The sequence below is a fragment of the Oncorhynchus keta genome, chromosome 13, assembly GCF_023373465.1.
Source record: "Oncorhynchus keta strain PuntledgeMale-10-30-2019 chromosome 13, Oket_V2, whole genome shotgun sequence".
Classification (NCBI taxonomy): domain Eukaryota; kingdom Metazoa; phylum Chordata; class Actinopteri; order Salmoniformes; family Salmonidae; genus Oncorhynchus; species Oncorhynchus keta.
The window spans coordinates 28,108,033-28,120,454 of record NC_068433.1 but is presented as its reverse complement, the minus strand read 5'-3'; the positions used below and the strand labels follow the sequence as shown (position 1 = coordinate 28,120,454).

The 12,422-nt window shown below is 45.5% G+C and overlaps 3 protein-coding genes across 9 annotated transcripts in view; 1 reads left to right on the top strand and 2 right to left on the bottom strand.

The window, feature by feature from the left end:
• The window catches only part of LOC118387504 (tight junction protein ZO-2-like), a 40,297-nt gene extending 38,416 nt beyond the window's left edge, over positions 1-1,881 (top strand). For 4 of the 5 annotated variants that reach the window (XM_052459898.1, XM_035775935.2, XM_035775934.2 and 1 more), the window contains 3 exons: positions 60-350; positions 569-654; positions 829-1,881. In XM_052459898.1, coding sequence (XP_052315858.1) covers positions 60-350; positions 569-654; positions 829-994 — 543 coding nt within the window. In that variant the 3' untranslated portion in view covers positions 995-1,881. The remainder of the gene's footprint in view (positions 1-59; positions 351-568; positions 655-828) is intronic. The other variant, XM_035775933.2, reaches the window with a different exon arrangement.
• LOC127906866 (uncharacterized) overlaps positions 1-12,422 on the bottom strand; it is a 233,884-nt gene that overhangs the window by 108,623 nt on the left and 112,839 nt on the right. The window lies entirely within an intron of this gene.
• On the bottom strand, positions 1,612-12,151 carry LOC118387505 (amyloid-beta A4 precursor protein-binding family A member 1-like). Of its 3 annotated transcripts, none has more exons than XM_035775938.2 (13): positions 11,719-12,151; positions 7,053-9,030; positions 6,494-6,685; positions 5,746-5,785; positions 5,427-5,572; positions 4,899-4,931; positions 4,689-4,772; positions 4,240-4,455; positions 3,905-4,084; positions 3,416-3,628; positions 3,014-3,133; positions 2,762-2,902; positions 1,612-2,554 (listed from the first exon to the last, which is right to left on the bottom strand). In XM_035775938.2, exons 2-13 carry the CDS (start codon positions 8,955-8,957, stop codon positions 2,483-2,485), a joined length of 3,342 nt encoding a protein of 1,113 aa, XP_035631831.1. In that variant the 5' UTR covers positions 8,958-9,030; positions 11,719-12,151; the 3' UTR covers positions 1,612-2,482. The 3 variants fall into 3 exon arrangements, with proteins under 3 accessions (XP_035631831.1, XP_035631829.1, XP_035631830.1); XM_035775936.2 differs by having other exon boundaries at positions 7,047-9,030; positions 11,719-12,148; XM_035775937.2 differs by having other exon boundaries at positions 4,240-4,452; positions 7,047-9,030; positions 11,719-12,148.

The following is a 12,422-nucleotide window of genomic DNA, read 5'->3' as shown; positions in this document are numbered from 1 at the left end:
TCTGACCCACATCTTGCACTTATAAGACTTACTAAGGTTACTATCTTCTTCTATTGCAGCAGGTGAGGGTGCAGTCTCGCGGGGGCTACGACTCCCACTCCAGTAGCACCATTAGCAGCGACACTGCCGGGGGGACCAAGTCAGCCCCGCCTCCAGTTGCCCTCAAGCCCACCGTGGCCCTTAAGCCTACTCTGAGGGCACTCAACCAGTCATCTGAGGACCATGCTGTCCCGGAGGGAGAGGACCCGGCCAACCGCTCCTTCATGGGCAAGGTGAAGGCCTTTGAAAAGATGGACCACCTGGCCAGAGCCCAGAGGATGCTGGAGCTCCAGGAGGCTGAGCAAGCACGGGTCAGTACTACTGATAGTGTAAACTAAGTATAGATAGTAATGCTTCATAAACAAACTAATAGAGCTACAGCACCATGCATTCTGAGTGTAATCATGTCCTATTCTGGTCAACTTTGCATTGCATATACCCAAAGGTATATTCAAGTGTGGATGTTGCCTTATTAGTTTAATGTATGTGCTTTGACTTAACTGGGCTTCCTCCTGATCTCTGACTGTAGCTGGAAATAGCCCAAAAGCACCCAGACATCTATGCAGTCCCAGTGAAACTACCAAAACCCAACCACAACCGCCCACAGCCAATAGGGTAAGTTTGTATATTAACCTTGTCTGTCACCACACAAATTAGCATTTTTACTGAACCTTCCACTGCCTGTCATAGGTTGGGTTCAGGATGTGTTGAAGGTTTTTTTTTTTACAGACATGATGTACAACAATCAGAATTAATGAAAATGTCTCTCTCTCGCTCTTCTGTGTCAAGCTCCAGCTCCAACCCGGAGCCCCAGACTCCATCCTCCAGGCCACCGTACTCTGAGAGTAGGGGTCATTTCGACGATGATGAGGAAGAGTACCGCAGACAGCTGGCTGACCAGACCAGACGAGGCTACTACAGTAACCCCCAGAAATACAAAGACACTGAGCTGTAGGACAGACAGACCCACCTATCGCACCCTTCCGTTCTCACCCAATCAGCGAGGCCCTCACTGTGCACACTCAGCCTAGTGTTACGGTTGCCTATCCGAATCTTTGGCCCGTTCCTTGTGACCACTAACCAAGTGTGTCCTTACCTTGACTGTTTGTTTGCCTCACTATGTGGATGGTGAATCGGCATTTTAACCTCCCAACCTCATAATGTCTACCCTGATGGGTAGTGTTTGATCTTCACCCTTAACCCCTCGGTCATATCTGCCCAGAACAATGCAGTCTGAGTACCCGGTATTTTAAAATAAATATAAACCTTACATTTGTGTATATATTTATCTTTATACATGTTATACATCTTAAGCATTCTTTGTTACATTAATAGAAATGTATTTGGACGGACATAATATTTTGTCTACTGCTGCTCTATGGTCTGCTAGTAGTGGAGAATCTAGCCTTTATCCTTTTAAATCATTCATTGCATACCCTTTTGATTTACTCTACACTTGGACATTTTGTCTCCTTAAATACTAGAGATCAGCACATACAAAGTGCCTTTAGCTCTGAAAGTGTAACAGTGTCAGATCACTGAAAGAACAAACAAGCAGTCAACACTTGGCTCTCAGAGGTGATGGGCAAAACAGTTTACTTCTTCTGTATTAGCTGCATCCATACAACCTGAGACGATCACATTTTTATGGCATATACAGTATATACGTTTTAGTTTTTTTACCAGGAGACTGACTCTTACTGTCTTTAACATGTCTGTTGCTTTGCTCTTACATGTCTGTATTCCTCTACTATTTTTATTCGTGTTCCTCAGGCTGCTGAAATCGACCGTAGGGAGTTTTACTTTCTCAAACAAATACACAAATAAATAACTTAACTTTCACTTGTCTTAGTTCATTCTATAAATAAAGGTGACAGTGCTGTGGATATTTCTAATGCTGGCTCAAGCAGGATGGCTTCTGGGAGTTAATTCAACCCGGTGCAAATTATAGCATAGCTGCAACATCTAAGGACATTGCCTTTGCTTTGCAGAGTTACATATTTGTACATGCAAGCCTGAATTTAAGTGTTTTTTTTTTTGTCCAATGACAAGCTCACATTTTGGTTTCATGCCCCCTTGGAGACTGTTTGCATGTGTAGTATTATAGTACATTCATAGGACCCTGAAAGACCAAATGTATTCCTTGCTTGTTGTTTTTCTTAAATATGCACATTAAATTCAGTTCTTTGGTTATTGATCAAACGCATCACATCTATACTCTGTCTGGTAAATTAATTTGTGCCTTCAGCGATGCACTTGTCATTCATATGTATAATAAATGGATTTAGATTAAGGCAAGTCAGTGCTGAGAAATGGGGAAGAACAAAAACATTTCAAGCATTTCAGTGAGAATGTGAAAATCAATGAATACATGGTTATTAAATAAATAAATGCATGTAATTAAATACAATGGAAGTAAATCCTCTTAATGTGGACAGCATTTTCAGATGTAGACTGGCTGTTCCTGGGCAGTCAGCAGACGGTACATGGCTGCAGGCATAGTCTTCATGTGGATCTGCAGCACAAAGAAACAACACAGGTTGCATGATCAGACACATGAGGCTTCCTACCGTTCTCAACTCAATAAAATCCCAGAAATTAATTGTAGCACCATTTACAGATTAAATTAGGATTATTTCAACTCATTACTAAATTGTCTGAGTTCAAATAGATTGACTCAACTCTACACTACGGTACATTCTAGCTAAGTGTCTTCTCATACCTCTCCCACTGCATTAGACAGGATGTCAACAATCTTCTCATGAGGCGTGGCCACCACACTCTGGCTGTTGATCTCAATGATGCGATGACCGACGCGGACCCCCCCTCTCTCAGCAATGCCCCCCCTCATCAGGCTGCAGATCTGTAGAGGGAGGAGAGAGGGACACAAACAGCTGATAAAGAAAACTACAATTATGTAAAAAAATATATGTAAGGGGACATCTGTATTGGTTTCTATTGTCATGGTACCCACAATCCCATTCTGTACGCTGAAGCCCAGCTGGTATCTGAGGTCTGGTCTGCGGATCAGCACCATGGTGACGGGGGGACACCTGACGATGTTCAACTTGATCCTGCACTGGGCCTTCAGACCCTGGAGAGTAGAGATGGATATTTAGGGGAGGATTGTAACAGGAGTTAACAGCCAAGACGAGGGAAAGACATGCAGATGCTTGCAGAACTGCCTGGTCAATCAGTCAGTCAATTGTTTTCAATGTGTGCTGGCTTGCAGAGGGGCAGACTAGATTAAGGTTGACAACCATGTATCTGATTTTCAGCAGAAATGCACAGTTGGGCTCCAGTGACACAGAAAGGGAGAGGATACTGCGGAAAAAGACTTAAGGAAACACAAAAAGAGAGAAGGAAAAACACTGACCTTAATGATACTCTGGCAGGTGGAGAGGGGCAGTCCAACCAGACTTGTTCCATTGATGGTCATAATTTGGTCACCAATGTTGAGTCGACCAGACTTCTCTGCTGGCCCAGAATGCATCATGCTAGCAATGATGACGGTGGGCAGGATAGAGCCCCAGCCTGATTCCACTATGACCACCCCCAGCATCTCTCCCTTCTGCTTCTCGATGTTAACCTGAGGTAGGATACACAGAACAGTATGATATACCACTACTTACACAATTATGGTCAATGCAACTATGTTCACTTGAATGCCTTCATGGTTCTACTTAGCATTCTGACTGCAATAAGGATGACATTTGTGCATCTATTTGTTACATTAACAAGAAAGGTTGAGTGTATTATAGGTCTACCTCGTACTGTATTAAAAGTAATTGACATATCCACTATAGATCGAAAATCCCATATCAATCAAGCACAACACTGGCCTGTCCCCTAGTGGTTGACTCACGTCTCTGCAGTTCTCTGACTTGGAGAAGTGGACGAGGTCATCGTTGTACATGTCCTGAGTGTTGAGCAGGTCGCTGTACTCCCTCTGACTCAAGTCCTCTGGGTCGATTCCATTGGCCCGCAGGAACTCCTGATATGCCACACTGAATGCCTGGCCAATGGACTGGGCTATGAGCTGGGCCTGGACAGAGAGAAGGAGAGGCATCATACATGACTGATGAATACAAAAATATGCACATATCACATATGTCACACAATTCCTACATCGACACACTTGTGTCTGAGTCAAACAGATCATTTGTAAACACACACATACACATACACACACACACTTACATCCTCTGACTCAAACACGTGGCAGACCATCCTGTACTGGGGAAGGTCGTCACGGGCAGGGCTGTTGGTGTGGTCAGAGTGGTCAGTGGTTTGGTTCAAGTTTTCCTGAGCGCTCCTGGAGCGCACCATCTTCCCCCGGGCCATCAGCACCACCATGTTGCCTATGTCAGCAATGTAGGAGATGGTCCTCAGGGGTAGGTCCATCATGGACTCCTGCTAGGAACACAGGATAAGGACATGGTTATGTGGCTGTAGAGGGAAAGAGAGGTGTTTGGCAGTATAGTATGTGGGTGTGGTTTAGGTGTGTGTGGTAGCAGTGACTACTGGTGAGAGGTTAGTTTGATAACTTGTAGTGTTGGATTTACTAATATTATAGATTGTTTGGTACCTGCAACATAGTGTTTGCTATCCTTGAGTCGATGTAAAGGTGAATAGTATACAGTATTTACCTGAGTGTCTGCATTCAGCACTTTGATCCTCTGTGTAGACATGAAGAGATCCACTTCAGTGGAGGAAGGAACCTCATCCTCAGTCTGCACATTTAGGGAGAGAGGAGAGCAGCATTTCAACATGAGACTTTATTCACAACAATAACAGACAAGACTTAGTTATAATAATAAAAAGACACAGAACAAACAGCCGTAACACTGTCACTGTACCTTCTTTCTGTGTTTAGCTTGCTTCTGGGCGGTCTGCCGTATGGAATAGCAAAAGCAATAGATCGAGAGAGAGAGATAGAGAACCAGAGAGAACGATCAAAACAGTGCTTAGTAAAGAACAGTAAGATGGGGGCATGTGTGATGTCAGCTGTCTATCACATCTGACAAAAGTTACTGGTCCAGAGGTTATAAGGCAAACATCCTCAAAAGTTGCCCCTTTATCAATGTGATATGAGCACCCCTCAAGAAACAGACTGCATGTGTTAACAACATACACTAACTGACAGATGGCCTAGGCATTCTTCAATGCTTGTTTATGGACATTAAATCATGTTATTTGGCAGATCTATCAATAACTATTCAGTAAAAATGTAATGCACATAATTATATGAATCTAAGGACATGAGAATTATTATCTATGAAAATCTTACCTCCTTGTCAGTGGTCATTTAAAATATTGAAAAAGGAAAAGGAAAATTAGGGAAGAGAATTGGGTCCTAGTTGATATGACCCCCATGTGACTCTCACCCTGACACGGCTCATAGCCTCCTGGGCCTGCTGCATGCGGGCACTCTTAGTGGGTGTCCTCTCTGACAGCAAGTGGGTGGAGCCCAGGTAGCTGGCTGCAAAGATGATGCCATCGATCAGGTCCTCTGGGTCACATGGCCCTGGGACTATAGACAAGACGGTCATTGAGGCTGGGTACAATCAATAGTCATCAGAAATTACAATGTCTGTACATCAGATTTGAGTGACAACATACCACTGCTCCTGACTTGTTCCATAATGTCATTAGAATTCCTTTATACCACAGCAAAGCTTTGCCTCCAAGAACTGAGACACTCACCTTCCACATATGAGGGAAAGAAGGGCATACTCCTCCGGATCTGAAATTGGAATATTACTGTTATACATCAGTAATGGTGTTGACAGTAACTATAGAATAGCACTTCCTTAAACCTCAGTCATCTCTTTTCAGAGTAGTGTGTTCATCATGAATCTTGTAGAGGCAGCTCTGCAGAGTGGTCACTAGCTGGCACAGCCACAAAGTCATAAAATCTGATTTAAACCTAACCTTAACCACACTGCTAACCCCAATGTCTAACCTTAAAGGGATACTTTGGGATTTTGGCAATGAAGCCTTTTATCTACTTCCCCAGAGTCAGATGAACTCGTGGATACCATTTTTATGTCTCTGTGTCCAGTACGAAGCAGAATTAGCTCGATGACTGGAAGTCTATGGGTATCTGAGAACACACAGACTTCCAGCCATTGCGCTAATTCTGCTTCGAAATTGCACTAGCGCTCGTTAGCAACTTCCTTCAAACTGCACACAGAGACATAAAAATGGCATCCACGAGTTCATCTAACTCTGGGGAAGTAGATAAAGGGCCTCATTGCCAACATCCCAAAGTATCCCTTTAACCTTAAATTAATTAAGAACAAAAAGTGATTTTTGTTCTCATGACTTTTTACAATATAGCCAATTTTGACTTTGCAGCTGGCCTAAGGAGAAATCGCTCGGTTCTGCCTCCAGTACAAGACTCATGATAAAACGTCAACCGCATTTGAAACAGTGCACAGCAGTCACTTACCTCCTCAATCGATGGAGGCCGAGGCGGTTCCTTCTGCTCTCTATGCTCCCTGTGCAGTACCTGGTGTGTTATGGAGGACTCTGCCCTCACAGGACAGACGGGCTCTGGGACTTGTGACAGAACTTGGGCTGGGGATGGGACTGTGTCGCGAGCTGGAACTTGGGTATAGTGTGAAGGTGACTGAGAGACAGGCTGTAGGAAAGATTAAGAAATACATATAGAAAACTTCAGTTAATGATATTATTGATGTTTTCTGGTGGCACATTTAAACAGATCAGAGTAAATAACATTATTGCCACTGAGTTGTTCACTATAATTTTTTTGTTGTAAGATTTTATTTTAAACAATACAAAACATACACATACAAACGACAACATCACACAAACAACTATATCACACCTGGCCAGACCCCATTCTCACACACCCATAGAGTTGTTCACTATTATCAATGATGCAACTCAACTATGTAAACACTTCAAACAAATATGTAAACAACTATGTAAACACTTCAAACCAATGTTTCCATAGTGATCCAGAGCTGCCTCATACTCACACTCACGTTGCCTCCCGGTGGCTGCTGTGGGGAATACTCCTCTTCAGTAGGACTGACTTCCTGTCTCATCACCCACACAGGCTCTATGGGCTGGTCAGGAGTGTAGGGCGATCTCACCGTCTTAGTCTTCACCTCCTCTATGGCCTCTCGGATGTCCCTGATGGCCAGAGAGATGGCATTCCCTGATCCTCTGACACTGTCCTCTGAAAGGCCTTCCGCTGGAAGCCTGAGCTCCATCCTGGCCTGCTCATCTTGTAACTCGCCTGAACTAGGCTGCCCAGAGCTGGGATACTCTGCCTGGGTTTCACCCTGCACGTACCTGGGAGGTGGCCCCAGGCTTTGAGAGCTGGAGCTTTCTTTAAGGCTGTCACCCTCCCCATCAGACGTAGTGTCATCGTAGTGGTGCAGTCTTGAGCCAACTGAGCGACCCTGCCAAGGGGGGCTGGTCTGTGGTAACCCCACCTCCCTACCTGGCCAGGAGGCATGGGGTTGTGGATTAGTGGGTGGCTCAGTGTCTGTAGCTCCCTTATAAACATGCTCCCTCTGTCTACAACTATAGGGCTCTGGGTAGGATTCTGCATATGGCTCATCAGGGTCGGCCTCAGATCTCATGTGGAGCTCTCTGTCTAAGTCTGAATAATTAATTAATGTCAAGGGTTCGGGGAAAGACTGGGGGTAGGATTTTGCGTAGGGCTCTGTGTAGGATTCTGTGATGGATTCTGACTGTGGGTAGGACTCATGATAAAATTCTGCATAGGTCTTTGGATACGAGTCTGTAAAGGTGAAAGATTCGGAATGGGACAGTGGAGAATCAGTGCAGCTCTCATCGTCAGGCATTATGTCAGTGTCGTGAGTGGGGCTTGGGCTAAACTCATCACTACATTGGTCCGAGAGCTCAGACTGAAGTGGAGGGGGTGAGAATGGAGATGGAGAGGTAGGTGGTGATTGGCGAGGAGGTGGGCTCAGGGACGGAGCCTCCATGCTTAGAGAGGCAGCACTATCAGTGTCAGAACAGTGGCCATTTGTTCCATCTTCCTGGTTGTCCTCTCCCAAATCCCTCTCTCTTTTGTCCTCTTCTCCAAGACTCGTCTCTTTTAGGTCCCCTTCTCCATGGTCCCCCTGCTCTTGGTTCCACTCTAGGTCTGTCTGGATGTCAAATCCACTCTGAGCACTAACAGACTGAGTTATGGATGAGCTGCACCCTTCCTCCTCCTTCTCCTCATCCTCCTGAGGCTGGGGAGAATCTCTGTTGGTAAGGGGTGGTAGCAGCTCTTGAGGGGGGATATCAGGTGAAGGGGGACATGGCGTGTGGTGTGTTGGCGTAAGAGTACCAGCAGTAAGGTCAGGTGCTCCACTGTCCTGTGTGTGGTGGGGTTGAGGGGAGTGCATGAGGTGCTGCTGCTTCATTGTTACTGGACCAGTCATGTCACTCTGCTCAGTCAGAGAAGCGTCAGATGACCAATGATGTGGAGACGGCGGGTCGTGGATCTCTTGGATGTCTCTCGGCGGCTGTCTCCGTCTGTGAACTCTGACCCTGGGCTCCCCCTGGCGGCGGTAACGGGCCACGCCAGGGCGGGGCGGCTGGGTGTGGCGAGGAGGCTCCATAGCCACTCCCTCCCCCTGCCTGGACAAGCCCTGCCCTGAGGGTGAACGCCTATGGTGCCGTTGGGGGCCGCGGCCCGAGCCTTGGTGCGGAATAGAGGGATGATGATGGTGATGGTGATGAAGATAAGGATCCTGCCCGTCCTGACCGAGCATTTGGCAGGGTCTCCAACTTCTCCGGACAGGGACACCCTCTCCTCCGCCTCCTCCTGCTGTGCCATTGGGATGCCTGTTTCTGGGAGCAGCTGGAGACTTCTGCTCCGCCCCCACAGCATCTCCTAGCCGCTCCCCCTGCTGCTTGTGGCTCATCACTCTGCTGTAATCTGTTTACATATAGAACATGGTTCTTCCGTCTCCAAAGAAACACCACTCACAGCACTGCCTGAAGGGAGACAGGAAATTCATGAGAACATATAGGTCATAGTTCAGGGGTCTGGATGAAACAGCAGGGTCAGGAAGGCATGTCTACAAACAGGATAATGGGATTGTGTTTTGAGAGTGAGTGATAGAGCACCACTGTGGTTATGAAGTATGTCTCACTCACCCAAAATCCATTTTAATGTCAATTCTATCCTCAATTTCGGTCAAATAAAAATATTGAGATTTGCCAATACCACACACATCTACATAGTACAACACACACACACACACACACACACACACACACACACACACACACACACACACACACACACACACACACACACACACACACACACACACACACACACACACACACACACACACACACACACACACACACACACACACACACAGAATGTACACTGACAGATACGAAGCTGCAGGGCTCCCTATTCTCCAGGGAAAAAACAAATCTCATGCGATTCATCTGGGTGTGTTTAATCTCAGGTATATTCTCCCTGCCCCAGCAGCAGCACCACACCACCACAGCACAGCAGCTGGCATTAAAGAGTAGGAAGGACAAAGCCCCAACACCACCGACCTGAAAGAGAGGAGGCTGGGCTGAATCCTGAACTGTATGCTCAGTGTACAGAATATTGATGTCTGGACTCTGGATAGATTATGCAGTATACTCAGCAGCAGTATACTGATTTCAAAGTATAGTATAGGATTAGCTTTCACAATTTTGCAGGTACAGTATTCTGTAGCTTTAAGAGCCATAGGCTTCTATACTTTATGAATTAATGAGAGTAGCTCAAATGCAAATTGGATGGATACAGAAAGCAGAGAATGTACAGATTTAATAACGGCTGGATAGCTGAGTGGAGACTAGGGGCAGAGGTTAATGCAGAACCTCAGGATGAAAAGTTATCTTAGTGCAGGCAGAAACAGACAGAGAGGAGGACAGAGTGCAGATGATATGTTCGATTTATGCCCTTTCCCCGGTGCTTGGTGCTGCTGACTGGGCGGGCACCTGGGGGCAGTGCCCGGGTCACAGATGGTCTGGCTGTGGGCAACATGGGCCAGGCAGCCGGGCCGACGGAGGGAGCTGTGACCTGTGTACTGCTCCTCCATCTGTCAGGGCTCCAGTGAAAGCCCCAGGGAGGGGATTAACCAAGCCATTAACTCACTGATTTTACACTAGCCTAACACACACACACACACACACACACACACGAGACAAGGCCAATGTTAAAACAGTGTTTACATGTAGCATCAATAGGTCTACTGGTTACATTTTGATGACATGTTTGTTGTTTCAACAGGATGGGATTAAAGGAGGTGTGATGACTGACTAAACTTTATCCAAGTCCCACGTTTCATGGCCGCAGGCAGGACATTTTTAAAAAGATGCCTGAACGTGAGGAAATGAAAAGGGTGGGACAGCAGGTACCTTGTGACAAATACTCTTCTTTTCATTGGAAACAGCCCAATGATAGGCTATGTTATTCATGCAATGCAATTGCAGTGACGACCAGCATTATATGAGACAATTTAAAATAGAAAATACAAATAATTGCCATTTCCTAAAACTATACTGAACAAAAATATAAAAGCAAAATGTAAAGTGTTGGTCCCATGTTTCATGAGCTGAAATAAAATATCCCAGAAATGGCCATACACACATTAAGTTTATCTCTCTAAAATGTTCTCTAAAATCCTTTGCCAAGATAATCCATCCACCTGACAGGTGTGGCATAGCAAGAAGCTGAATAAACAGCATGATCATTATACAGGTGCATCTTGTGCTGGGGACAATAAAAAGCCATTCTAAAATATGCAGTTTTGTCACACAACACAATGCCACAGATGTCTCAAGTTTTGAGGGGGTGTGCAATTGGCATGCTGACTGTAGCAATGTCCAACAGAGCTGACGCCAGATAGTTAGATGTTAATTTCTCTACCATATGCCGTTTTAGAGAATTAGGCAGTACTTCCAAGGAAGGAAAACCTCATTATGATTGCTGACTGTGTAGGAGCGCAGCAATGGGTGGGACTGGGAGGGCATAGGCCCACCCACTGGGGAGCCAGGCCCACCCATTGCTGCGCTCCTACACAGTCATATGAAATCCATAGATTAGGGCCTCATGCATTTATTTCAATTGACTGACTTCCTTATATGAACTGTAACTCTGTAAAAATATTTGAAATTGTCGCATGTTACGTTCATATTTTGTTCAGTATTAGTTATAGGCCTATGTGCAATAAAGTGGCTTTTCAACCGCGATATGTCCGGAGTCCGGACAGAACAGTCACTATTCTATGGGATGAGAAAACGCTCTCCCGATTCTGTCATCCTGTGTCACAGCCCAAAAGGAAAGCAAACAGTAATTTATGCGCTCGATCCTGTGGTTAAATAATACATTTTTGTTATTGACAACTGCACTACGGATGGACTGTCGTCATATTTTTTTTTAAAAACAGTCACCTGTCTGAATGTCCGACGACGATGAAAGGCTGTACAATGTGACACATCTAATGAAATTATCCATATGCCAGCTGCTTTTCGTGGTCAAATAATCGGCGCAACCTCCTACCTTCATTCATTCCATTCCAATCTATATACTACCGACGGAATGCGGTCGACATGCCAGTCGCTGTCATGTTAATCGTTGCCCTATATTCTGGATGATAAATATAATTTTACCTGTTCGTCAGTATGGATGGGTTGGTCGCGTAACAATCCGTTTCACCATTTTTGCTGGTCCCTCTGTACCTTCAGAGAATTTGCATGGATTAGGCCTGAGCGGTCAACTCCTCCTGATCGTGACATCAGAGCGGATTACCGACGCACAAAGCGCCTTTAAAAGACTGCTGTGTTTCAACATAATATTTACGGAGCTGCACCCGCCGTATTCCGCCTCTTCGTAGGCAACACTGCTGTGTGCTCTGCACCACTTTTTCGTGAGCGCAGTGAGATATCAGAGCCCGCCAATTCTACCCCTGGGTCTGAGAAACACCTGTCTAAAGTAAGCAAAATATCCACACCACGGTGTCAACCACACAAAACAAGCTATTCAAGGACACTCGCTCCCTGCTCTTATCAGAATATACTAGGCTATATATAGGCTGTGGGCTACGTTATCAAGGGAGAACATTATTCCCTAGAACGCACTCCCACCTCAGTCACATGACTCTTCACCGTAACAGAGCTGTCGTTACCGTGACAACATGTGACTGAAGATACTGATGTGAGTAGTAACCATGGTAATGGTATCCAATCTTTGATCACCACCCCTCCCCCAGTAGCAGTGTGTGGGTAAAATCACTGGGGAAGCCAAGCCAGGAAAAATGTGCCATATTACAACATATGTGTTGTGATCATTGTATGTTTGCTCTATAACCTGTTAG

Bases quoted from the DNA above. Each gene is read 5' to 3' on its own strand.
- LOC118387505 (XM_035775936.2), bottom strand. From the start codon at position 8,957: ATGAGCCACAAGCAGCAGGGGGAGCGGCTAGGAGATGCTGTGGGGGCG. The intron at 5,573-5,745 runs GTGAGTGTCTCA...TCTTGTCTATAG, and splicing joins CTTTCCCTCATATGTGGAAG to TCCCAGGGCCATGTGACCCA. The intron at 2,555-2,761 runs GTATGAGAAGAC...TTTGTGCTGCAG, and splicing joins TGTCTAATGCAGTGGGAGAG to ATCCACATGAAGACTATGCC.